Below are 23,637 nucleotides of genomic sequence, written 5' to 3' on the forward strand. Positions count from 1 at the left end.
ATCCCGGCAGGAATGCACTGGGATGCAGACAGAGGGATGCGGGCATCCCCGGCCCCGCTGAGCCCCCCAACATCACACGGCGAGCACAAAAGCCCCGGGGCTGCTCTGCCTACCGAGCCCCGGGATGCTCGGTGCGAACCCCAGGATGCTCGGTGCGAACCCCAGGATGCTCGGGGCGAACCCCGGGATGCTCGGAGGGAACCCCAGGATGCGCGGTGCGAACCCCGGGATGCTCGGTGCGAACCCCGCGATGCTCGGGGCGAACCCCAGGATGCTCGGAGGGAACCCCAGGATGCGCGGTGCGAACCCCGGGATGCTCGGTGCGAACCCCGCGATGCTCGGGGCGAACCCCGGGATGCTCGGAGGGAACCCCGGGATTCTCAGTGCGAACCCCGCGATGCTCGGGGCGAACCCGAAGCGGCGGCCCCGCGCTGCCACAGCCCCGGGGGCGGCACAGAGCGGGGCTGGCTCCGGGGGGCGATGGCCCCGGGCTGGCCCGAGCTGCCCGGGGCTGGGGGCCAGGCCGCGCTCGCCCCTCACCTGGTAGGAGCAGTTTTCCTGGTGAACCATCTCGGTGCATCATCCGCCGCTGCCGCCCCGCCGGCAGCGCCCGCAGCCGCCGCGGCCCCGGCGGGGAAGGAGGAGGAGGAGGCTGGGGAGGAGGAGGATGGGGAGAAGGCAGCAGCAGCAGCAGCAGCAGCAGCAGCAGGAGGAGGCAGCCCGGGAAGATGGATGCGGCCGCGCTGCTCCGCCTGCGCACGGCGGCCCCGGGAGCGCGGGGGGGCCGGGCCGGGGCCGCCTCCGCCCGCTCCGCGCCGGGCTCCGGGCGGGGCCGCCGCGGCCGCGCTCCTCTCCAGGAGGGGGGAAAAAAATCCCTCCAAGCCCCCCTGGACACGGGGAGGCTCCCCCGGCCCCGGCGGCGCTGCCGCAGCCGCAGCCCCCGAGCCCCCCGGGAGCGGCCCGGCCGGGGATGGAGCGCGGCCCCGGGGCACCCCAAAGCAGGCGGCCCTGAAAGAGCAGCTGCAGACACCTTCCTTGTGCCCGCTGCCTCGGAAATCCCGCCCGGGAATTGCTGCCAGAGGCTGTGCCCTACATTCCCGGTTATTTTTACCTCCTGCAGCCGGCAGGGAGGGAGAGGAGCTCGGCCCCAGCGCCCACCTGGCCCCGGCCGGGTTTGGGGCAGGGAAAGCAGGGGAAAGGCCCAGGATGGGCATGTGGAACATTCCTGCACTGAAGGGTGGGTTAAGCACGGGAAGGGGCTGCCCAGGGAGCCACATCCCTGGAAAGGTTCAAAAAATGGGTGGCTGGGAATGAACCTGACGCACTGGGGAATGTGGCTCAGTGAGCACTGGGTGATCTTGGGGGTCTTTTCCAACCACAACACGAGCTCCAACAGCCTCATTTAAAGAGTCTGGCCCTGGCCGCAGCTGGAGGGTGAGGACACACCAAATATCATCTTCAAACCTTTTTTTGTTTGGACACAGCTCATGCAAGGGGCACCAAAACACCCAGAGAGCGATGATGGGGTCACAGGCTGGGCTCACACCATGCCCCAGGCACTCCCAGCCAGGCAGGGAACAGCAGAAATTCCATCCTGCCCTCCTTCCCTCCTTTCCAAACAGGATTTCTCCTGCTCCTAGGCCCAGCTGTTCAGGGATTCACATGACTAAATCCAGGAACACTTGCTCAGGGCAGCTCGGATTTGATTCCCCCACACCAGATGTGCCTCTAGAAAAAAAGAAAAAGGCCTTTGTGGGATCATCAGCCTGTCCCAGCTCTCCCAGCTTCCCACCAGCACAGACAGGCTGGAGCAGCTGTGGGAGGATGGATGGAGAATCCCTGGAGTCCCTGTGCAGCTGGGGCACGGATGGAGAGAACCCCCAGACCCTCCTCCCCAGTGCTCTCTCTCCCCTGCAGCAGCAGAGCTTAAAAAAAAAATAAAGACACTTCATTTAAAAAGAAAAAAATTAATATATTCTGCATAAATTTTTAAGAGAGCATGAAGTCATCCTTGGTTTTTCCTGGATCTGCAGAGAATCCCATTCATGCAGACATCAAAATAAAAAGTCATCCAAATAAACCATCCCCACTCTGCAATCTGCTGCATAACCTTGGCTTTGTGTGGAGAAGGATCTGTGGCAAGCTAAAAGTGGCTCCATGCATTACATAAACTCAAATTCCATTTATTCTGTGCATCACAAGGAAAACTCCCAATCCCTCTCCCTCAATGGTACCACACAGGCTCCATTTTCAGTGGGACAATTCCTAAAGCTGGATCAGAAGTGCTTAAAAGGGAATTTCGAGGAGGTGAGGCCTGAGCCCAGCAAGGATTCACTGCTGGGAACGGGGAAGGTCCAGTGCTGACCCCAAGCTTGGTGCCAACCTCCCCATTCCCAGGGCTGGAGTGGATCCCCCCAGGAATCAGAAATTTCTCCTTTTGGAAAAATAATCCCAGAGAGAGCCAGGTTCACCTGCTGCAGCAGAGCCACCTGTTCCCAGGACATGGAGGTGGGAAAGGCCAGGAATTACCCCTGACCTCTGGATTTGCTCCACAGGTGGGAAAGGCCAGGAAGGAGGTGGGAAAGGCCAGGAATTACCCCCTGACCTCTGGATATGTTCCAGAGGTGGGAAAGGCCAGGAAGGAGGTGGGAAAGGCCAGGAATTATCCTTGACCTCTGGATTTGCTCCACAGGTGGGAAAGGCCAGGAAGAAGGTGGGAAAGGCCAGGAATTACCCCCTGACCTCTGGATTTGCTCCTCTGCTCCCGCCCTGCTCGCATTCCCAGGCAGGCAGGAGGTGGGCAGGCAGGTAATGAATGATTAAAGCTGAGAGGGATTAATCTGAGGGAAAGGCTCCTGGCACAATTCCAGCTGGGTCATCTCTGGGATGAGGAGGAGCAGGGGCTGCTCCTCCCCACAGTGGGCAGCTCTGGGACCCCCACCCGCCCCTTTGCACTGGGAAAAGAAACCCAGGGGTGCCTGCCCTGCCTGGGCTGCATTTCTTAATGAGGCACCCCCAGCTGAAGGTGTCTGGTACCACTTGTGAGATGATCCAGACGAGTTTTCCCAAAGCTTTCTCCAAAGCTGTTTTGGATGAGGAATGTGTGGCTCAGGAATCCCTGGAGAACATCTCCAGAGGGGCTGGCAGTGAAACCCTGCCCTCCAAACCCCTCCAGGGGGATTGGGAAGGTGCTGCTGGGGCAGGGAATGCCCTGGAGGTGAGGTGGGCACCAGGAATGAGCCGGGCCTGAGTCCTGCATGCCCACAGGGGGGAATTCAATCCCATGGCACAGGCAGCACAGCCCTGCCCAGGGACAGGCAGGGGAAGAAACCTCAGCTTCACCTGGCTCTCAAATTCTGCCAGTGAGACAATGGAATTGCCTTAATAATTCCTCTACAGAAGGAGGAAATTACAGAGGAAATATTAGAAATATAGAAATTATAGAAAAAATGTTAGAAAAATAGAAATTCTTTTCCTCCACAGGAGGAGGAAACACCCTGTATCCCCAAATTCTGGGGGGAAAGAGAATTTCTGCTTCTGGGCTTGTATTTTTAGGTTTTGGGTTTTTTTTTTTTTTTTCTTTCTATTCTTAAGCTGATAGGAGCCCCCTGGCACACCCCAAGCCTTGTCCCAGGGAATTCCCAGGCTTTCAGCTTTCCCTGGCTGCCCCAGCTCCAAGGAAATCATTAACAGGGTGGAGGGAGGAGCACGGGGAGGTTATCGGCTCTCCCATCCCCATTCCCGCTGGGAAAACGCTCCTTCAAAGGGAAATCGGCGGCCGGGGAAGCCGAGCCCTCCCATTGCCGGGGCTGGGAGCCGTGGGAAGGAGGGAGGGAGGGAGGGACACCGGGTTATTACTCACAGCAAAGCCACATCCCGCCCTTTTCCCGGCGTTTTTGGCATTCCCCACATTTATTTTTGCACTCATGTCATGCTCTGATCCCCCCCAGCTTCACCCACAAACCTTTGGGATGGGAAGGGGAAGGAGCGGGAGCAGCAGTGAGGCAGCCCAGCCATGGAATTCCTGCTGGACACACCAGGAATGTTTTCCTGCCCACAGGCATTCCCAGAGGGGCCTTATCAGGTGGGAAGGTTGATTTTCCAGGCTGGTGTTGGCCAACCCACCCCGCTGATACAAAAGCCAGGCTCAATAAGTGATTTTTTTTATGCTGCTGGAGTGTGGAGCAGGTGAAAATCAGGGAGGAGTTCAAGAGCTGGGAATGTTTCCTCTCAGTTTTCAGAGAATTGCAGGGAATGGTTTGGTTTGGAAGGAATTTAAAGCCCATGCAGCCCCAGCCCTGCCATGGGCAGGGAAACCTTCCCCTAGCCCAGATTGCTCCAAGCCCTTCCAGCCTGGCCTTGGACACTGCCAGGGATGCAGGGGCATCCTTGGGAAAATCCATTTCAGTCCCTCCTCACCCTCCCAGCCAGGAATTCCTTCCTGATCTCCCATTTAACCCTGGCACTGGGAGCCATTCCCTGGCTCCTGTCCCTCCATCCTTGTCCCCAGTCCCTCTGCAGCTCTCCTGGAGCCCCTTCAGGCCCTGCCAGGGGCTCTGAGCTCTGCCTGGAGCTTCTCCTCTCCAGGTGAGCCCCCCCAGGTGCCCCAGCCTGGCTCCAGAGGGGCTCCAGCCCCCGGGGCATCTCCGTGGAACCCTCGGGGATGATGATCCTCAGGGACAGCAGCCATCAGAGGGAGAGGCAGGGAGCCAGCCCAGCCCAGCCCCAGCACTCCAGGATGCTCCTGCTGGGCTCCCAAAGGCTTCCCAAGCACAGCAAGCTTGTATGGAAGCAGGAATTATATCCAGCATCCCGGGATTTCAGCTCTATTTGCTGATGATTTCCTGGGAGTGAGGGATTTAGCTCCTCTTTAAGCCCAGTTAAGCTTTCCCTGGGTTTAAATCCAGCAAGAAAAATAAAGAAAAAAGCGATTATTTTTAATCAGTTAATACTCGACATCTGTTGGAAAGGGGAGTATTTGTTTGGATTACAGCCATGGATAATGCTCTGCACTATTCCTTTTTCATTGAAGGAAGAGGATGCCCAGGGCTTTTCCCTCATTTTGGATGTGTTACTCTGCTCCAGGTGGGAATAAACCTCCTGTAGGTTAAGGACCCAATGTCCTTCCCTTTTCCAAGCCTTTTTTACTTCCCTGGGCTTTTCCAGAGTCCTTTCCAAGCAGCACCTTTACAACCCCACCTGAAGCACCAGAGATGGATTTGGGATAAAAACACACAACCCAACCAGGATTTTCCCTTCCCTAAAAGCCTGGAGCAGAAGGATACAGCAATTCCTGATTCAAACACTTCATGGGGAATTGCAGGGACTCATTTAAGCCACCCAAGTATTTATAACTCTCCAGTGATATAAAAGCCACCAAACATATGGAAAACAAGCAGATTTTTCCATGGAAGCCATCCAGGAAGGCTCAATGGTACCACACAGGCTTCATTTGCAGTGGGACAATTTCTAAAGCTGGATCAGAAGTGCTTAAAAGGGAAATTCGAGGAGCTCTGATGGTGAGGTCTGAGCCCACCAAGTATTCACTGCTGGGAACAGAGAAGGGAAGATCCAGGCAGAGCTCAGAGCCCCTGGCAGGGCCTGAAGGGGCTCCAGGAGAGCTGCAGAGGGACTGGGGACAAGGATGGAGGGACAGGAGCCAGGGAATGGCTGCCAGTGCCAGAGGTTAAATGAGATACTGGGAAGGAATTCTTCCCTGTGAGGCCCTGGGATGGATTTTCCCGAGGATTCATCATCCCTGGAAGTGCCCAAGGCCAGGCTGGAGCAGCCTGGGATAGCTGCAGCTGTTCCTATGGCAGGGGTGGGACTGGATAACCTTTAAATTCCATCCCACCCAAACCATTCCCTGTCTCCATCAACTTATCTCCAGCACTTCAGGAGTGTGGGGAGACAGCACAGAAAAGCTCCAGCTGCCTCCTTGCAATTTGATTTATTTCTATTGTTAGGAATCAACAGTTCTTGTGGAAATGCAGCATTCCCAGTGTGCAGGATCTATGGAGAGCACCAGCAGGAAAAATCAGCTTTTACCTGAGCATCAATAAATTCACAAATCCCTCGCTCTGCAGCACAGTTTGGGAGAGGATTTGTAGCAAATCCCATCAGCTCCAAACGATTTTGTCCAGTTTGGGCTGGCACACACAGACCTGGCACTCCAGGCAAACAGAGGGATTGGGCTGGGTGGGGTCTGAGCTGAACCCCAAGCAAAGCTCAGCCAGCCCAGAGCAGGGACAGCTGCTGCTCCCACAGAACTGCCAGTGCTGGAGGAGCACAGGGTGTCCCTGCCTGCAGCTGCTGTCCCCAGCTCCTCCCTGTGCCCCTGCCAGGAGCAGCCTGGCACTGCCAGCCGGGACATCCGCCCCCAGCACGGAGCTCCAGGGAACCAACTCTGCCCCAAATCCCATTTTCTGCTCCACCCTGGCTGGATTGATGGATGCTGGCAGCACCCACCCACTCCCAAACCCATCTGGAAGAGATCCCCAAAGTTTCAGCTGCATTGATCCAGAATAAATCAAAATCATTAAAAGTGACCCATCAGTAACACCCTCATCTGATCTCTGATAACAAATTTAGGATTTTTTTATCAGCCCTGCTCAAACCCATGGGCAGCACATCCAGGCTTGTCCAGCCAAATTTCCCCATCCCTCCTCTCCCATTTGTTTAGTTCATTTTCATTTTTCCAATATAAGTTCGCAATATTTGAAAAGAGATTTGAAAAATACAAAATTGCCCCCTCCAGCCCCATTAAAACAGCAGCAGGGAGAGGAATTAATGGGTTTTTCCAAGAGGGGAAATATGGCCCAACAAGGGATTTTCCTTGAGGATGAAGGACAGGGTGGGACAGCAGGAATTATTTGGAAACCTTGCAGGATTGGGAGCACAAACAGAAATCCCATGTTCCCTACTCAACATTTCAGTTACTGCTCTGGAGAATATTCCTGGCTGGAACATGAAGCCATTTGAAATGTGGCAAAATCCCTGGCATTGTAGGCTGAGGGAAGCCCAAGGTGATTTAAATCCAGGGGATTCATTTATTAATTAATTAGTCCTGAGTGTGGAGTGGGCTGCACCTGCATTCAGCCAACAACAAAAATCAGGTTATTAATTAGAAATAAAGCACTGAGCCAGAGGGCAAAATCTGGGAATGGGGATGGGATTATCCCACTGCTATCATTTCCAGCCCATCCATCCTTTTCTATTCCCTTTCTGCTTCCTGCTGGGAACAGCTGAGAGGCCTCATTTCTTTATGGCTTTATTTTGTAATTTTAATTGCAAAAGGGGTGGCAAAAGCCCAGGACTGGGACTTGCATGCTGAAAAAATAAACACAGCATGCTACAAAGTGGATGTGCAATGAAAAAACGTCTTTTTAAACAGAGCCCAACACCAAAAATAGGAATATCCTGAGCCAAACAGGTGACAGCAGCGGCCTTTAAATGCCTCCTCAAAAAAGGAGTGACTTTGCAGGGACAAATCTTCCTCTGAGTCATGGTCAGGACAAAAATAGAAGGGGATTTTTCCCTCAGCTCCGAAGGCTGATGCCCATAGCTCCAAAGTTTTTGGCAGAAATCCACTCTTTTTGAGGGGCCTCCTTAAAATATGCACCCAGGTCTGAGAGGTTCAAACCCTGCTGGGATCAGGGATCTGGGGAAGGATGGAGCAAACTCAGATTGGTTTTTGTGGCTGGATAAATGCAGGTGCAGCACACTGGACACTCAGGATTAATTAATGAATTCATGAATCCCTGGTTTTAAATCTGCTCAGATCCCTCTCCTGCAATTCCAGGATCTTGCCACAATTCAAAGGTTTCAGATTCCATCCAGAAATGGCTTTTGGCCCCAGACCAGGAACTTAATGGTTGCTAAGGAGAGGATGTGGGATTTCTGTACCTGCTTCCACCCCAGTGGCATTTCCATGGAATCTCTGCTCTCCCAGGCTGATCAAAGCCCTGCTATTGTTTCAGGATAATTTTCCATTTCCAGCCTTTAAGAAGTGGATGTAAAAATGATTTCTGGAGTTTGTATCCCAACCCCAGGGTCACTGGAGAAAGGAAAAAAATGAATCCTCTTGTCTGGAGCTGCCTGGCTCACAAAGGTGATTCCTCCTCAATGGGTGTCACTGCCAGCTCCAAAAACAATTCCCTCAGGGATGAGAAATCCCATTCCTGCCAGCTCTGGACAACCACTGAGAGTGCAGACTCAGTAATTCATATAAGACAGGGCAGGCACAGCGAGCAGGAGGCTGGAAAAAGCTAAAAATAACAGGATAAGCAAGGGTGGATCCCAGCTGAGCCTCATTAGTCATGGAGCGAGGGAGCTGCTGGTGGCACAGCAGCACCATATAAGAGCAAGAAAACAACTCTGCTCTCTTAAATCTCCTTTTTTTCCCCCTCCTGTTCTACCTCAGGCATTCTTTTCTTGCTCTGGCAGCCTGCAGCTTTTTCTGGAATCTTTCCCCAGGATGGAGATCCAGGCTGGTTCATTTGAAGGTGTCTGCTGGATTGGGGCCAGTTTTTACAGACAGGCACGGGAGGGGTTGTTGGAGCTTGGATTTAGATTTTTGTTTGATTTGGGATTTTTTTTTTCCCATTGACACCATCAGATTGAGCCTTTGAGTTGAGCCATGGAGTTCCTGGTGGCAGGAATTCCCAGGAAAGGCAGAGGATTCACTGGGATGAGCATCAAGGTGAAAGCTGCAGTTTTATCTTGGGATGGAGCCACAGGACAGCAGAGGGGTTGGGAAGGCTGGGCTGGAGCTGAGCCTGGCTCTGGAACCAGCTGGATTTTCAGGAGAAAACGGAGAAAGGGAATGGAGGGCACCAAGTCCTTGAGGCATGGGAAGGAAAGGAGGTGGTGATGCCCTGTGCAGGCTGCCCTGGAGCAGAGGCTGGGCAGAGCTCCAGGATAAAGCAGGGATTCATTCCAAGGATCTCCTCCATGGATCCACCTTGGGCAGCACCAGAGCCCAGCCAGGGCTGCACCCAAGATGAACCAAAATGGGCCCCAAAATGCACGAGCGCTCCCGGGGTCTCTGCCTTGGATCAGTTCTGCTCCATTTGCACCTTGCAGTTCATTGTCCCATTCCAGCTTTAGGTTATGAAGTCTTAGTTCAGAATCTGAAAAATATAAAGGCTAAAACCCAAGGCATCGATGGCAATGGGAAGACTGGGAATGTCAGCTCTGAGAGACAAGATAAATCTCCCTGCTGTGTTGGGAGCACAGGAGTGCTCAGCTTCTCCAAGGAATTCTCATCTCCATGCTGGGCACAGCAGCACAGGGATGCTCCTGGTGCCTTTCCCCAGGGAAAGTTTATTTTTCAGGAAACTGTTATTTCCCCACCAGCTACATGCTTACAGATTCCCCTCCACATCCATTCCTGTAACAACCAAAATCCTCTTCTAAAGCTGCAGCTGCTGCCTGGCTGACCCCTCAGCCCTGGGATTCCCTTGGGAATCAGGGCATGGAAAGCTGCGAGGTTGGACCCAGGCCTGGAACTGCTCCCGTTTGCTTCTGGTTTGGTTTGGGGCAGCACAAACCCCAGAGGCACCAGAGCCATTCCCGGGGCCTTGAGCAGAGTGTGGGATGCTCCAGCAGCGCTGGCTGCGAGCACAGAGATCCCAAAGGCTGGGATCTGGAATTCCCAGAGGGCCCCAGAGCTCCCACAGGCCTCTAGGATTCCTGAGGGCCTCTAGGATTCCTGAAAGCCTCCAGCATTCCCAAAGGCCCTCAGAATTCCCAAAGTCTCTCAGAATTCCCAAAGGCCTCCAGAGCTCACAAAGGCCTCCAGCATTACTAAAAACCTCCAGAATTCCCAAAACCCTCCAGAATTTCCAAAGGTCTCCAGTGTTCCCAAAGGCACCCACAGTTCCCAAAGGCCTCCAGCATTCCTAAAGGCCTCTGGAATTCCCAAGGGCCTCCAGAGCTCCAAAAGGCCTCCAGAGCTCCAAAAGGCCTCCAGAATTCCCAAAGGCCTTCAGAATTCCCAAAAACCTCCAGCATTCCTAAAGGCACCCAGAATTCCCAAAGGCCTCCAGTGTTCCCAAAGGCCTCCAGTGTTCCCAAAGTCTCCCAGGATTCCCAAAGGACCCCAGAACTCCATAAAGCCTTCAGGACTCCCAGAAGACTCCAATGTTCCCAAAGGCCTCCAGAATTCCCAAAAGCCTCCAGAATTCCCAAAGGCCCCCAGCACTCCCCTGGGCAGCTGTGGAAGCCCCTGGAATTCCTTCTGGAGCTCTCCAGCCCCTCTCCTGAGTAGCAGCAGTTCCAGTTCTACATCCCAGTTGTTCCAGGAGTATCAAATGTAGGGATAATGAGGAAGGAGGGATTGGGAATGGAGAACAGAGCTACCCCAAAACAGCAGCACAGTTTCCTGGGAATAACACACATTTCTGCTCCATGTCAGAGGGACAGGATGGGGAACAGCCCAGGAGCAGCACTGTCAAACTCATCTTGCAAAATATATTTATTTACATGGGAACAGGTGTAAAATGCGGGGAGCCCTCAGCCCTGTGATTTATGGACAGCCTGGCTTGGTATTTTCTGGGAACAGGCACAATTCCTGCAGCCTCTGAGCACGGAGAAGGGCTGGCTGAGCACTGAGCACCTATTTTCAGCCATTTAAATAATATTCATTTCTGGAAATATCAGCCATTTTGGTCACTTGGGGATGCATTCCAAGGAATTCCAGGAGAACAGGGGGTCAAGGCTGTTTCCATGGTTTTCAGGAGCATGCCCTGATTTTCACCTACTCTGCCCTTCCCAGAAACAGGCCCTTGGAAGAGGTCCTGGAGGAGTTTTTCCAGCAGGATGTCTCCCAGCAGCTCCCAGGCCAGCCTAGGGAAGTGCCAAGCTGGGAATGTTCCTCTCAGGAAAAGGCCTCATGGATCTTCCCAAGGCCCAGCTGAAAGTTGCCTTTCTGCTTTTAAACCCAGAAATAATAGATGAGAAAGCAGCAGAAGAAAGGGAAGAGCAGCTGGGATGAGGCAGGGAAAATGCTAAGAGCTTGGATATTATGCATTCATGCAAATGCAGAACACTGAGAATTCCACATGGAAAAATGATTCCCACAATTATTTTTTTTCTGAACTCCTAAGAGCAGTTGATGATCAAACACCTGCCAGGCCAAGCAGCCAGAGCAGAGGATGACCCTGCTACAGAATGCTGCTATTTCCCCAAATCCCTCTTTAATAAATCCAATATAGGAATTACACGGAATAAAAAGTTTGGATTCAATTTTTAATAACTCACTAAAAGCATTTGGATTCCCCAGGGGCCACACACACCAGCAGCTTTTGTGTGCATAAAGAATCCAGCACTTTAATAGAGTTCTCTTTTATTTTTTAACATTGCCTCACCATAGAGGGGATTAAATCTCAGCCTGGCACTTCTCTTTCCTTGGAAATCCTATTTCCTCTCAGATTTCCAGAGGAGCAGCAGGAATAAAGGGCCCTGGGTGTGATTTTCTCATTAAAGGAGATCTATAGATCACTGAGCTGCACTCCCAGATGGGGGCTATAAATAAAATCTCCCACTCTGGTGACGCAAACGGCTCCCCAGGGAAAGATGAGGTGCCCCAAAATGATCCGAGGCCTTGGAAAAGCTGGAAAACCTCCAGGGAAAGAGGGATTATGGAGCACCTCGTGTGAAAGGATAATTGGAAGAGGGAAAATCATTTTCCACTGAGTCCATGAGTGCTCTGCTGGAGCAGGATTGATTTCAGAGCCAGAGCTGGAAGAGAGATTTTGAAATCTTTTTAGTTCTAACTGAAGGAATTCCTACACAAAAGCAGAATTATTTGGGATTGAGGAGCCTGAACACACCAAATTCTCCTTCCCCTCAGCAGTGCTGCTGTGCCCAGAATCCCACAGGAACTCCTGGATCACGGTGGCCAGCCTTGGAAAACATTGAACAGAGCAGATGATGGGATTATTTCAAACAGCTTCATTTCTATAAAATTAAATTAATTCCTACAGTGAGACATTGGGAGAAGCTGAGAAATCACATTTCCTCCCAGTGGGGATTACACCCAACTTTGGTGAATTACACTGGGATTTTATATATCCTTACAAAAGGTTTTCTCCTCCAAAAAGTCCATTTTCCCCACTAAATCTGATGCTCCCTTAAAGCTCCTTTGGGCTGCAGCACATCCTGAGGAGATGGGGACACAAATTTATGTCACTGATATTGATTTTCCTGGTTTTTTGCTGTTAGGAGTAGGAATAATGGTGCTTTGAGCAATTTCTTCACAGTTTCTACACAAACTTTATAAAATAATCAAGTGCTGCACCTGCTTTTCCAACCAGTTAAATCCAAACCACCTTAAATCCAGGCAGAGAGGAAGAAGGAAATAAATCACAATTCCTGCAGTTCTTATCACTGCTAAGGCAACCCTGCTGCTCACACAAACAAACTCTGTGAGGGTGTGGGGGACATTTGGAGCATTATTTAGAATATTTAAACAAATCTTTAACTCCTTAAACAATATTTAAATAATTTAGAATCATTAGAACATCCCTGAGGTCTCTGACATTTTGGGGTCAGGACAATCCTGGTTTTCCAGTGCTCCTCAGCAGATCTTCAGTGTCGTTGGGGGTTGCACTGAATAAACCAATTTTCCTCTGGTTTTTAAATATCCTCTGCATGCAATTTCTCCCTCCACATACACCTGGATTTTCCACAATTCCAGGTGTTCCAGACACCCCATCCCACATCCATCCTCTCTATCCACAGGGAAAATAACAGGTTTTGCACAGCACAGGGCAGTTGTGAGAATTAAAACCCCCTGCCTTGCATTTATCACACTTAATAAGCAAGGAATATTTGCCTAAGTACATAATTATTATCCTGGGAAATCAAAATTCCTGCTGCCTGCTGCTATTCCAACCTGAGACTCTTGGGTTCAAGTGGGAATTTGAAGAATTAGGGGAGGGATGCCAGGCTCCAGAATCTCTCTATTTTTAAAAAAATCACTGTTCTGAGATATTCCAAATTTTGCTTGGCATAAATGCTCACTCCTCTCCTTGGAAATCCTTTGGATTCCCTACTTGTGATTCCCAAACACCAAAAATACTCATTTACAATAGATTTTACTGGTTTTAGAGACCCAGTAGCCACAACAATGATCCCATAGCATCACAATAAAGGGAGATTTACTGCTGCCTGCACCACAATTGGTGCTAGAAAAATCCAACTTTTCCAGCTTTTCCACATCCCACAGGAAACATTCACTCACCAACCGACTGGGCTCCATCACCTGGAGGAATTCACATTCTGGCAGCACCGGGATAAAGGAGAATTATCCATCCAGGCAGAATCCACAGGCTGTTCCCTCCTGTGTTTGGATCTTCCTTTGAGGAAAGGCTCAGCAGCAGTGATGGGGATCGAGTTTTTCCTCAGGATTTTTAATCCTGGGAGTTTTGCCTGGCCCGGTTTGGGAAGCAGCAAAGGCTCATCCTTCCCACCTATGGAATTCCCACCTCGAAAACACCTCTGGATGTTTTCCCAGGGAATGGCATTGCTCCCTTGGCATCTCCCAGCCAACCTTTGAGCTGGGTGCGAAGTGGCCAAAGTCCAGGGCTCTCCTGAGCCACCAGCACTGGGGATGGAGCATTCCTGCAGCTCATCCCACCCCAGGGCACTGGAACCACGCACAGTTACAGCTTTGTCCACACTCTAAGGGTTTGTTCTCCATGTCAAAGCCTCACAGCAAATGAATTACCCTGGAGAAGCTCCCATGATGGAGTTCCCTCTTCCAGGTGCCCGGGGAGGAGTTTGGTGCTCAGATCCAGCAGGGACAGGAGCTGCCAGGTGGACAGGGAAGGTCTGGCTGAGCAATGACAGAAATGCAATTTCCTGCAAGCAGAAATTCCCACACTGACAGCTCCTGGCTGGAGAAATTCCTTCCAGGCATTAATCCCTGGCTGTTCCCTGCTCCCATCCCAGACAACACCACATCCCTGGGGAGGGAAAACTCACACTTCAATCGAGCAATGAAGGCTCATTTTAAGCGAGAACCAACCCACTGCCAATCTCCAAGCCAGCATTTGCTCCCTGAGTGTCTGGGCCAGCGCTCCAAGGTGGATCAAGGCTTTACACCAAAGCTCTGGGCTGCGTCCCAGCCCCATTCCCAAAAATCCTGCTCCACCAATACTCCCACATGGCTTGAACAAGCACCTGATGGCTCCATTTCTCTCCTCCCTCGTGCCAAGCTGGTCCATACATTTCTCCTTCCATTCTGGCTGCTCTGATCCATGAAAATCAGATTTCTGCCCGTGGCCAATTATGAAATTATTTCAAGATTTTAGCCGATGCTTTGAATTAGTTTCACATTTTCAGAGGGACACAGGCAAGAAGGAGGTATTCACATGGTCCGTGCTGAATTCCATCCTGCAGCTTCTGGAATATCCTGGGCTAACCCTGAAGTCTTTCCATGGAATCATTAAGATTGGAAAAGCCCTTAAAGACCAACAAATCCGAAATGAATCCACCACCATCATCTTCACTGTTAAACCACATCCCCAAGTGCCACTTCCACACGTTTTGAACACTTCCAGGGGGTTCCCAGCTGCTTTCAAACACAGAGCTGAGGCTTTTCCACCCTCCCCAGGGTGAGCTCAGGGCTCTGGGTGCTCTCTGCTGCCTTCAGGGTCGCTCCGTGGGCAGCCGGGCACCGATGGAGCAGCTCAGAGGGAAGCAGGAGCACCATGGCCACATCCATGAGGCTCAGCACAGCCTGGAGGACCAGCAGCCCATGGAAGGACACAAATGTAACTTCCTGAAGCATTGGAAATGCAGGAGTCCAAGTGTCTGGACAGATGTGGGATTCCTTGGATTCCCCACCACAGGATAACCATCACTGATCTGTCCCAGCACGGGCAGGAATGCTCCAGGGATGAAAAGATAAAATCCAGCACATCCTTCCCCATCCAGAAAGCTCCTGCAGAAATCCTGGAAGCTGCAGGGATGAGCTTTTAGCAGCACTGCCTGCACTAAGCCCTGTGGGCAGCACAATTCCTTGGGCAATTCCATCCCTGCCTCCCTGCCCAGCCTGTCACGGCCGGGTCTGCCTGAGCCACCTCCCCTCCTGCCAGTGTTTCTCTAATTGACTGCAGAATTTGCAGATATTCTTCCCAGCCAATCCCTCCTATTGATTGTAATTATCCTCGGAGAGGCAATGGGAGGAATATTAAAGCCATTAAGGCTGATTTGGATTTGATTCGAGCCATTAGAGACACAGCAAGCGGAGCCTCGCCGCTTCCCCGGCACCTCCACGGCTCCTGAGGGCCATAAATCATCCCAGGGCACATTTGGTACCACTCTGGATGCAGCCAGAAGTGGAGGAAAGGAGGAAAAATGGAAAAAAATGGGAGGGGGTGGCTTCCTGCAGCTGGGTGAGGAGATTGAGCCAAGCATCTCCATAGTGAACCTTCTGAGCTCCAGTGCCTTCAGGAAAGGGGTTTCTCCTCTTAGGTGGAGTCCAGAAAACTCCAGAGCCACTCAGGCTTGGAGGGACCTCATCCACTCAATCCAGCTCCAAAACCAGCCATTTAATCCTTTCTGGGGGAGAAGGACAGGAATATTCTCCATTTCTAGACAGCACCTGCCCACCTGGCCCGCAGGGAGCATTGCAGTCAGCCCGCCCCAAGAACAGCCTGTCCTTGGATATGGGATATCCAGGATGGACCCATCCAGGGCCATGCCACCCTCTGGGCCTCTGCTCCTCTCAGCACAGGGGCTGCCAGTGCCCAGCAGGAGCTGCCAAACCCTTCCCAGATTTCCTGGTAGGAGCTTTCAGGCACCCTCAGCCCGAGGGAGCAGCCTTGGCCTCACACCCCAGCTGGAAGCTGAACCACAGCCCTGCCCGTGGCATTGATACCATTAATATCCCATTTCCCAGCCTTTCCAGCAACCCAGGGCACATCTCTGCAGCCAAGGATGTGACCCAAGGTCCCTCATCACTTCAACCTTGCACTGAGTGCAGCTGCAGCGCCCCAGCCCTCCCTGCATTCCAGCCCATTTTGGATGGAACACCTCCAAAAGCCACGGGGGGGCTTCCTTAGAGTGGGAATTTCCTTCTCCTGCCAGCCCAGCATGGCCCATGTCCCTCAGCACAGTCAGGGTGACATTGTGAGATGGCATTTTTTGTGTGGACTTAGACGTTTATTAGTTTTTATTTACATTACAGCTTCAGAAGTTGTGAGTTTTACAGTATTCTATTTTAACAACACGAAAAATGGTGATGTGTTTGTTTTTATAAGGTTTTTTAAGGATAAATTGGTTAACTAAGAAATGATGTCTAAATTCTTTTTATCTTTAATTAATAACTAATTATTTATGTTTTGTAATGTGGAATTTTTTATTTAATTACATAATATTACTTATGAAGAAGAAGGTGAAGAAGAAGGTAAAGAATGGCTAGTTTCTGTCTTAAAATTTTTAACTTGTTTTATATATATTACTATATTTTAAAACTTTAAACTTCAAGTTTTGTACTATGTGGTATTATATACTTTTATTTAAACCACACATTTCTAATCTTAGTTTTATTATTTATGTTTATTTATATAGTTTTATATTTATATTTGGTTTATTTATATATTTATTTTAAAATTTATTATATTTATATATTTAATAAATATATGTTTATATATTTAATTTTATTTATATAATTTATTTTGGAAGTTATATTGAATATATTTAACTATATATATATTTATATAGTTTTATATACTTATATTTGTTTATTTATATATTTATTTAAAATATATAAATATATAGAAATATAAAACTTGTATTTCTATATTAAATTTATTTTGGAATTATTATATTTATATATTTAATAAATACATTTATACATATTTCTATTTTAAAATGTAATTAAATATATTTAATAAAATATATGTTTAATAAAATACATATAAATATATATTCTATTTTATATATTTAATTTTGGAAGTTTTTCTATGTCAGTGTGGCCTTGCAAGGGCCCAACACAGCCCTGGGGATCAGCAGAGATCCCTGAATAGGGCTTGGGATGCTCAGGCAGGGCCAGGGAGGAGGATGGAGCAGGCAGGGGAGGAGCAGAGCTCCAGGGAGCAGCACCTGCCCTGCGGGTCACCCCTGCCCTGCCTTCACCTGGGGCATGGCAAACCCCAAGAAAACCAGGTCCTGACAGCAGAAAAAAACCTCAATTTTAATCATCTTAATAAAATCATCCCAGTGAAACACCTCTCTGGATTCCTGGGAGCAGCCAGCCTAGGAGACACTTCCAGTCCAAGCTGCTTTCACCCCCAGCCCGATTCCCTGTCCCACTGAAATCCCCCTTTCCTGGGGCTTCCAGCAGGCACTGGGAGCAATCCACACATTTCCCTGCTCTTGCTCCCTGGCTGCCTCCTCTCCACCATTCCCATGTTTACAAACACTGGGGCTTCCAGCAGGGCAAGGCAAGGGTTTCTTATAAACACTGAACCGCAGGGAAATGTCAAGGGCAGGGAAAACAAAAATAAAACAGGGATTTTCACTTTGGTCTGGCTCAGCCTGGGAGGTGCTGGGGACATGCAGCTCGTGGGACACGCTGGGTGCACACAGGCATGGCCAGGGAGGGACAGGAGGTGCCACGGGGACATCAAAGAGCCCTTCCCGGCCAGCCAGGAGGGGAAATGTCCCTTCCCAGCAGCCCTTCCCTTTGATCCCAGCGGGAAGGAGCAGAGCTGGAACACCTCTTCCTCCTCCTCAGCCCTGGGAGCCAAGGGAAGGGGAACCCTGGAGCAAAGGTGCCTCCAGGACAGCTGGGGAGCTGAGCAAAGTCTCTCCAGGGCCACAAACGCTGGGAAAGTCACATCTGCAGGGTGGCAAACTCCAGCTCCGGGAGAGGGAGAGACCTGGAGCTCTGCAGTGCCACCCCTGGGAGATGCTCTGCATGCCCTGGGCTCCTCTGGGTGTCCATCCAGCCTAGTCCTGCCCTGGATCTGCACAGCAAAGCTCCCAGCCCAGCTCTGCACGGGACAAGTCAGGGCGTGAGGCAGCCTGAATTCCTTCCAGGGCCTCTGTGCCTGCAGGAGGGAACGGGAGGATGGAGGAGGAAAGCCCTGACCGGGGTAGAATTCCATAGGTGACAGCTCACCTGGTTAAGCTCATGCCTGGAGGCAAAGAGTTCCCAGCAGTGCCAGCAGAGCTGACCAGATAATGCTGGAGAAATCAGCTCCCAAACCACAAAAATGAGGTGGGCTTTTTTTCTTTCTGGTGGGTTTTTTTTTTTCTTCCCTTTTTTCCAGGCTGAGTTGCTGCACAAATGACTGTAATTAAAGCTGTTACCTGTCAGTTCCTCAAGGCACTGAGGCTCCGGTGTTCAGGCTTTGGAAAAAAGCATCCCTGCATGGCAGCAGTCCCACTCATCCCTCAGCTTACTCATCCTGCCCAGCACCCACCCAGATTTGTCACCAATTAGTTGTAATTCAAGGATTCAGGGGGAAATCCCCACCTCCCCGAGCGAGGTGACTTCACAGGAAGTTAGGGCATGGAATACCTTTTAAACAACAAAAAAAATCATGGAAAAAAAATCAGTGTGTGCCAGAGGCAAGGCCACGGGGCAGGCTGGTGAGGCACTCAGTTCCTCAGGCATCCACAGGCTCTTGCAGAGCTTCCAGAGAGGTTCGGTGGATTCCTTTGGAATTCATCCATTATGGAAGAGCCTCATCCCTGTCGTGTCACTGGTGTCTGCAGTGCTCCTTCCTCTCACATCACTGCAGCTCTGAAGTTCTGTGCAATTCCCAAATCACCCTGAATGATGGGATCAGGCCCTGATTTACAGGGGTTTCTGTGAAACAGCACCGGGGGTTCATTCTGGCTGGCAGCAGGGCCTTGGGAAGGTTCTTCCCTCAGGAAGGAGAGCACACAGCGCCAGCCTGGCGCTGCTCCCAGCTGGGAAAAGCTGATATTCCATGGCCTCTCCAAGGGACCCAGCTCTGAGACAGCCTGGTGGTGGCACCAGGCTCCTGCCAGGGACACCAGCCCCTGCCACATGCCTGGAGCTGCAGGGAACCAGCCCCACCAGTGCCCAAGGATGCTCCGGGAAAGTTGGAGAATCATGGAATGGTTTGGGATGGAAGGGACCTTCAGGCACATCTCATTCCCTGCCATGGCAGGGACACTTTCCACTGTCCCAGGTTACTCCAAGCCCTGTCCAGCCTGGTCTTGGATGCTTCCATGGACCCAGGGGCAGCCCCAGCTGCTCTGGGCACCCTGTGCCAGGGCCTGCCCACCCTCATAGGGAACAATTCCTTCCCCAAATCCAATCTAAATCCACCATCCTGCCACTTAAAACCATTCCCTGTGTCCTGTCCCTCCATCCCTGGTCCCCAGTCCCTCTGCAGCTCTCCTGGAGCCTCTTCAGGCCCTGCCAGGGGCTCTGAGCTCTCCCTGGAGCTTCTCCTCTCCAGGTGAGCCCCCCCAGGTGCCCCAGCCTGGCTCCAGAGCAGAGGGGCTCCAGCCCTGGAGCATCTCCGTGGCCTCCTCCGGCCTCTCTCCAGCAGCTGCACATCCTCCCGCTGGATCCTGCAGCCCCGGCAGGGGCAGGCACAGGGGGAAGGTCCCTTCCAGCATCGCTCCAGGCGGGATCCCCAGCAATCCCCTCTCCCCCCTCCTTCATCCGCGGCCCCGAGCGCTCCGCACTCACCGAGGCGGGGCTGGCCCGCGCCTTGCGCTCCTGCTCCCGGCACTGCAGCCCGGCCAGGTGCCTCTCCAGGGCTGCCCAGTCCATGGCCGGGGGCTGCGGGTCCCGGGGGGGCCGCGCCCCCGCGCTCCGCCGCCCGCCGGGCCCCGCGGCCGCTCCGCGCCGCCGCTGCGCGGGGTCCGAGCGGGGCGGGGGCCGCGGGCGGGGGCAGCGCCGGGCAGCGGCGGCCGCGGGGCCGCAGCGGCGCCCATGGGCGGCCGGGCAGCGCGGCGGGGACGGCGGGGACCCCCCGTCCTCCTCCTCTTCCTCCTCCTCCTCCGAGTCCTCCAGCGCCGCCAGGTCCAGGCTGCTGGGGGACGGCGAGGACTTGCCCTCCGAGCACGGCGTGGCTTTGCTGGAGTTGGATTCCGAGCTGGAGCGGCTGCTGCCGGCGTCGCTGCCTAAATCCATGCCATCCTCCCGGGAATCCTGCCGGAGAGAAGCGGAGGGCGGCCGTGTCAGGGATGCCCGGAGCGCTGCTGCCCGCCGGGCACGGGAAACGCCGGCCCGGGGCCGCCCCCGCGCTCCGGAGCCGCCGCCGGCGCGGGGCGGCCCCGGGCGGAGCGGGCGGGGGCGGAGCGGGGCCGGGCTCCGGCTCCGCCGCTCGGGAGCTGCGGGAAACGCCGGCTGGCGGCGAGGAAACGCCGCTCCGACGGGCAGAAAACCCCGTGTTCTCGGTATTCCGTTCAATTGTTCTTGTTCTGGCTTCCTTTTTTACAATTATAACTAGGATATTAGCTGATGTTGTCGTAGGAGCTATTGTAACTGGTTTTTTGTTACACACACACACACAAAAAAAGATTTCTATTTAAATGTTACTCTTTGTTCCCGCAGTTGTTGGGTCGGGACAATCCCGAGCATAAATCCCGGCTGGTAAGAGAATGGATCGAAGCAGCCCGGAGGGAAGGGGTTTGGGGGTGGTGGTGGAAGAGAAGCTCAGCCTGACCCAGGCACAGGCACTGCCAGCCCCAAACCCCCTGTGCCGGGCTGATCCCACGTGTGGGCAGCACGGGAGGGCGGATTCTGCCCCTCTGCCCCGCTCAGGTGAGACCCCACCTGCAGAGCTGCCCCCAGATGTGGGGGCTCCAGCAGGACCTGGAGCTGCTGGAGAGAGGCCAGAGGGGAGCACGGAGCTGCTGCAGGGCTGGAGCCCCTCTGGAGCCAGGCTGGGGCACCTGGGGGGGCTCACCTGGAGAGGAGAAGCTCCAGGCAGAGCTCAGAGCCCCTGGCAGGGCCTGAAGGGGCTCCAGGAGAGCTGCAGAGGGACTGGGGACAAGGATGGAGGGACAGGAGCCAGGGAATGGCTCCCAGTGCCAGAGGGCAGGGATGGGTGGGACATTGGGAATTGGGAATTCCTGGCTGGGATGGGATTCCCAGAGCAGCTGGGGCTGCCCCTGCATCCCTGGCAGTGCCCAAGGCCAGGCTGGACACTGGGGCTGGAGCACCTGGGGCAGTGGGAGGTGTCCATGGCTGGGGTGGCACTGGGTGGGATTTAAGGTCCCTCCATCCAAACCGTGCCGTGATTTTATGGCTGGGTTTGGGAGGAGGTGGCATTGTCCCTGTGCGGGGCTGTGGGTGACTGCAGGGAGTCACAGCGAGTGACAGAGTGACATCCTCCCTCCCACACCCCCAGGGACCACAGGGACCCGCCACAAACCCCTGCTGCCACCCTCTCCCTTGCTTTCCTTCTTTAAAAGTAATTTAAAGTAACTCGTTAAGAGTCTCCTATAAATAACTCTGCTAAAAAAAACTAATCTAGTTTCTGCATTCTGGGTCACCGAAGCCAAGTTTAACACGCAAATGTTCCCATTCCCAACTCCACAGCAAGGAGACCTTTTAAGGCACTGTGGCTGAAATGGGGAGCATCAATCCCATGGATCAGGAACTTCCACACAGGGCTTGGAGATGTGGCAGCAGCCAGCTGCCCTCTGGTCCCTGCAATCCCAACCCTCTGGATATGCAGGGGCAGAGTTCAGGGCCAGGGGAGAACCAGCGACTCTTAATTGGAATATTGAAACACTGCATGGGGTTAGGAGCTGGTTTTGGGGCAGGACTTTGTGTGAGAAATACCCTTGAGGTCACCCACGAGAATCAAAACATCACTGGGTTATCCACTCTGTCTCCAGCACAAATCCAAAATTAATTCCAGCCTGTCCCTGCACTGGGGGGAAATGAACTCTGCCCCAAGAGCAGCACGGGGGGTTAAAAATTAAAGGTTGTGCCGGGTGGGGAGGTGATGGGGAGGTGATTCAGGGGGAACCATGGCCTGAATTGTCAGGAATCCCAAAGGGATGAGAGGGAGGAGGGATCATCTGCAGCCCTGAACTCCTGCGGCTGCTGAGCTGCTCCTCCAGGGGGACCTGGCCGGGCAGGGGGAGGCAAAGGGAGGGCAGGGGAGGTGAGGAGGGGTCTCCTGTGCCAGGTCCGACTCCTCATCCCCTCCCGGGCAGCAGCAGAGCAGGGAGGGGCATCCCGGCAGTCCTGGGAGCACCAAACCCCGCTCCAGCAGCCCCATCAGACGGGACAAACACCGGGAGCAAGGCACGGGCTGGGGCTGAGAGCTTTCAGTGTCCTGGAGCCATCCCCTCCTCTCCCTGTGGGATGGGAGTCACAGACTCACGGACAGGAACGTCAAACTCATCTTGTCCCTGTCCCAGGCTGCTCCAAGTCCCGTCCAGCCTGGCCTTGGGCACTGCCAGGGACCCAGGGGCAGCCCCAGCTGCTCTGGGAGTTCCTTGCCAGGCTCCCTGTGGCAGTGGGAAGCCATTCCCCCTTGCTCTGCCCTGGTTAAAAATCCCTCTCTTTTTTATAGGAGACTTCCAAATCCTGCAGCTTTTCTGTAGGAGACTCCAACCCCCAGGCAGGGCTTTGGAGGATAAAGGGGCCGGGATACACAGGGAATATCACAGGGTTTATTTGGGATTAACCTTTCCCCTGAGGTGTCTCCTCCAGGTGCTCAGCCTGGATTATCCCAATTTTCTGTCCTGACCCCCAGGAGCAGCTGAATCCCTCCCTGTTCCCAGCTGATCCCTGCTTCCCTCCCAGGCTGCCTGGTGGCTGAAACTCCAGAAAATCAGGAACTGCAAAGTGCAGTTTTAAAAATAATCCCAGCAAATGGCAGGAAGGAGCAAAATCCTGGAGATGAATTACACGGGGAAGAGGTTTCAGCACAAGGTTGAGAGGGGGTGGCATTTGCCACAATTTGTGTGGTGCAATTCTTTATTTGGGGCTGGTTTCACGTCACCACCAGCCTCACAAGGGGTTTTTTGCTGAGCAAAGGAGGAGCTGCCTCGCTGCTCCCAGGCTGGGGACAGTTTTGATTTATGGGATCTTCACTGGGGAAGTTTCTTCCCTTCCTCACCACGAGGGCACTGATAACGTTTGGTGGAGGACAAGAGCGCTTCCCTCTCCCTGAATTTCCCGGTGTGACATCTGGAATGGCAGGAAATGAGTGGCAGGCACTTCACAATCCCAATTTTCCCATTTTAGTGGGATAAAGCCGCTTCAGCCTTCATTGAAGTCATGCTTTGAGGTGCCAGTCCTTGCAAAGCCCTCCCTGCTGCCCTGTCCTCAGACACATTTGTTTTCTTACGAGGTTTAACACATCACACACGTGATTTTTCCAAGTTTCCTTTTTTTTTTTCCCACTGCAGACAGATCCAATCATTTTTAACCTCATAGTAAACCCTCCTCACTTCTAATTATACCCAGGGAACATATTTCTGCTCGACCTGCACAGGAATGAGCCAGCTCTTGCTATCCCAAACACAAATGGCATTTCTCTCTTCCACAAACCCTTTTCCAACACCATGGAAAACTTGGGATTTGTAGGAATTTTCAAGGGTGTGGACACAAACCCTTGGAGATGAAAGAATCTGGTTCACGGCTCCTTTATCCAATGCCAAGGAGGTTTA

General features: G+C 52.7%; 1 protein-coding gene across 2 annotated transcripts in view; it reads right to left on the bottom strand.

Annotated features, from left to right (window-relative positions):
* Positions 1 to 20,229, bottom strand: part of SCHIP1 (schwannomin interacting protein 1) — a 37,497-nt gene extending 17,268 nt beyond the window's left edge. Inside the window, exon 1 of one of the 2 annotated variants that reach the window (XM_036388663.1) lies at positions 19,688 to 20,229. In XM_036388663.1, the coding sequence (XP_036244556.1) occupies positions 19,688 to 20,134 (447 nt within the window). In that variant the 5' untranslated portion in view covers positions 20,135 to 20,229. Of the gene's footprint in view, positions 1 to 540; positions 721 to 19,687 lie in introns of those variants that run through there. The other variant, XM_036388665.2, reaches the window with a different exon arrangement.
* Between the last annotated feature and the right edge of the window lie 3,408 nt (positions 20,230 to 23,637).

This window comes from Molothrus ater, chromosome 10 (assembly GCF_012460135.2).
Source record: "Molothrus ater isolate BHLD 08-10-18 breed brown headed cowbird chromosome 10, BPBGC_Mater_1.1, whole genome shotgun sequence".
NCBI classification, from domain to species: domain Eukaryota; kingdom Metazoa; phylum Chordata; class Aves; order Passeriformes; family Icteridae; genus Molothrus; species Molothrus ater.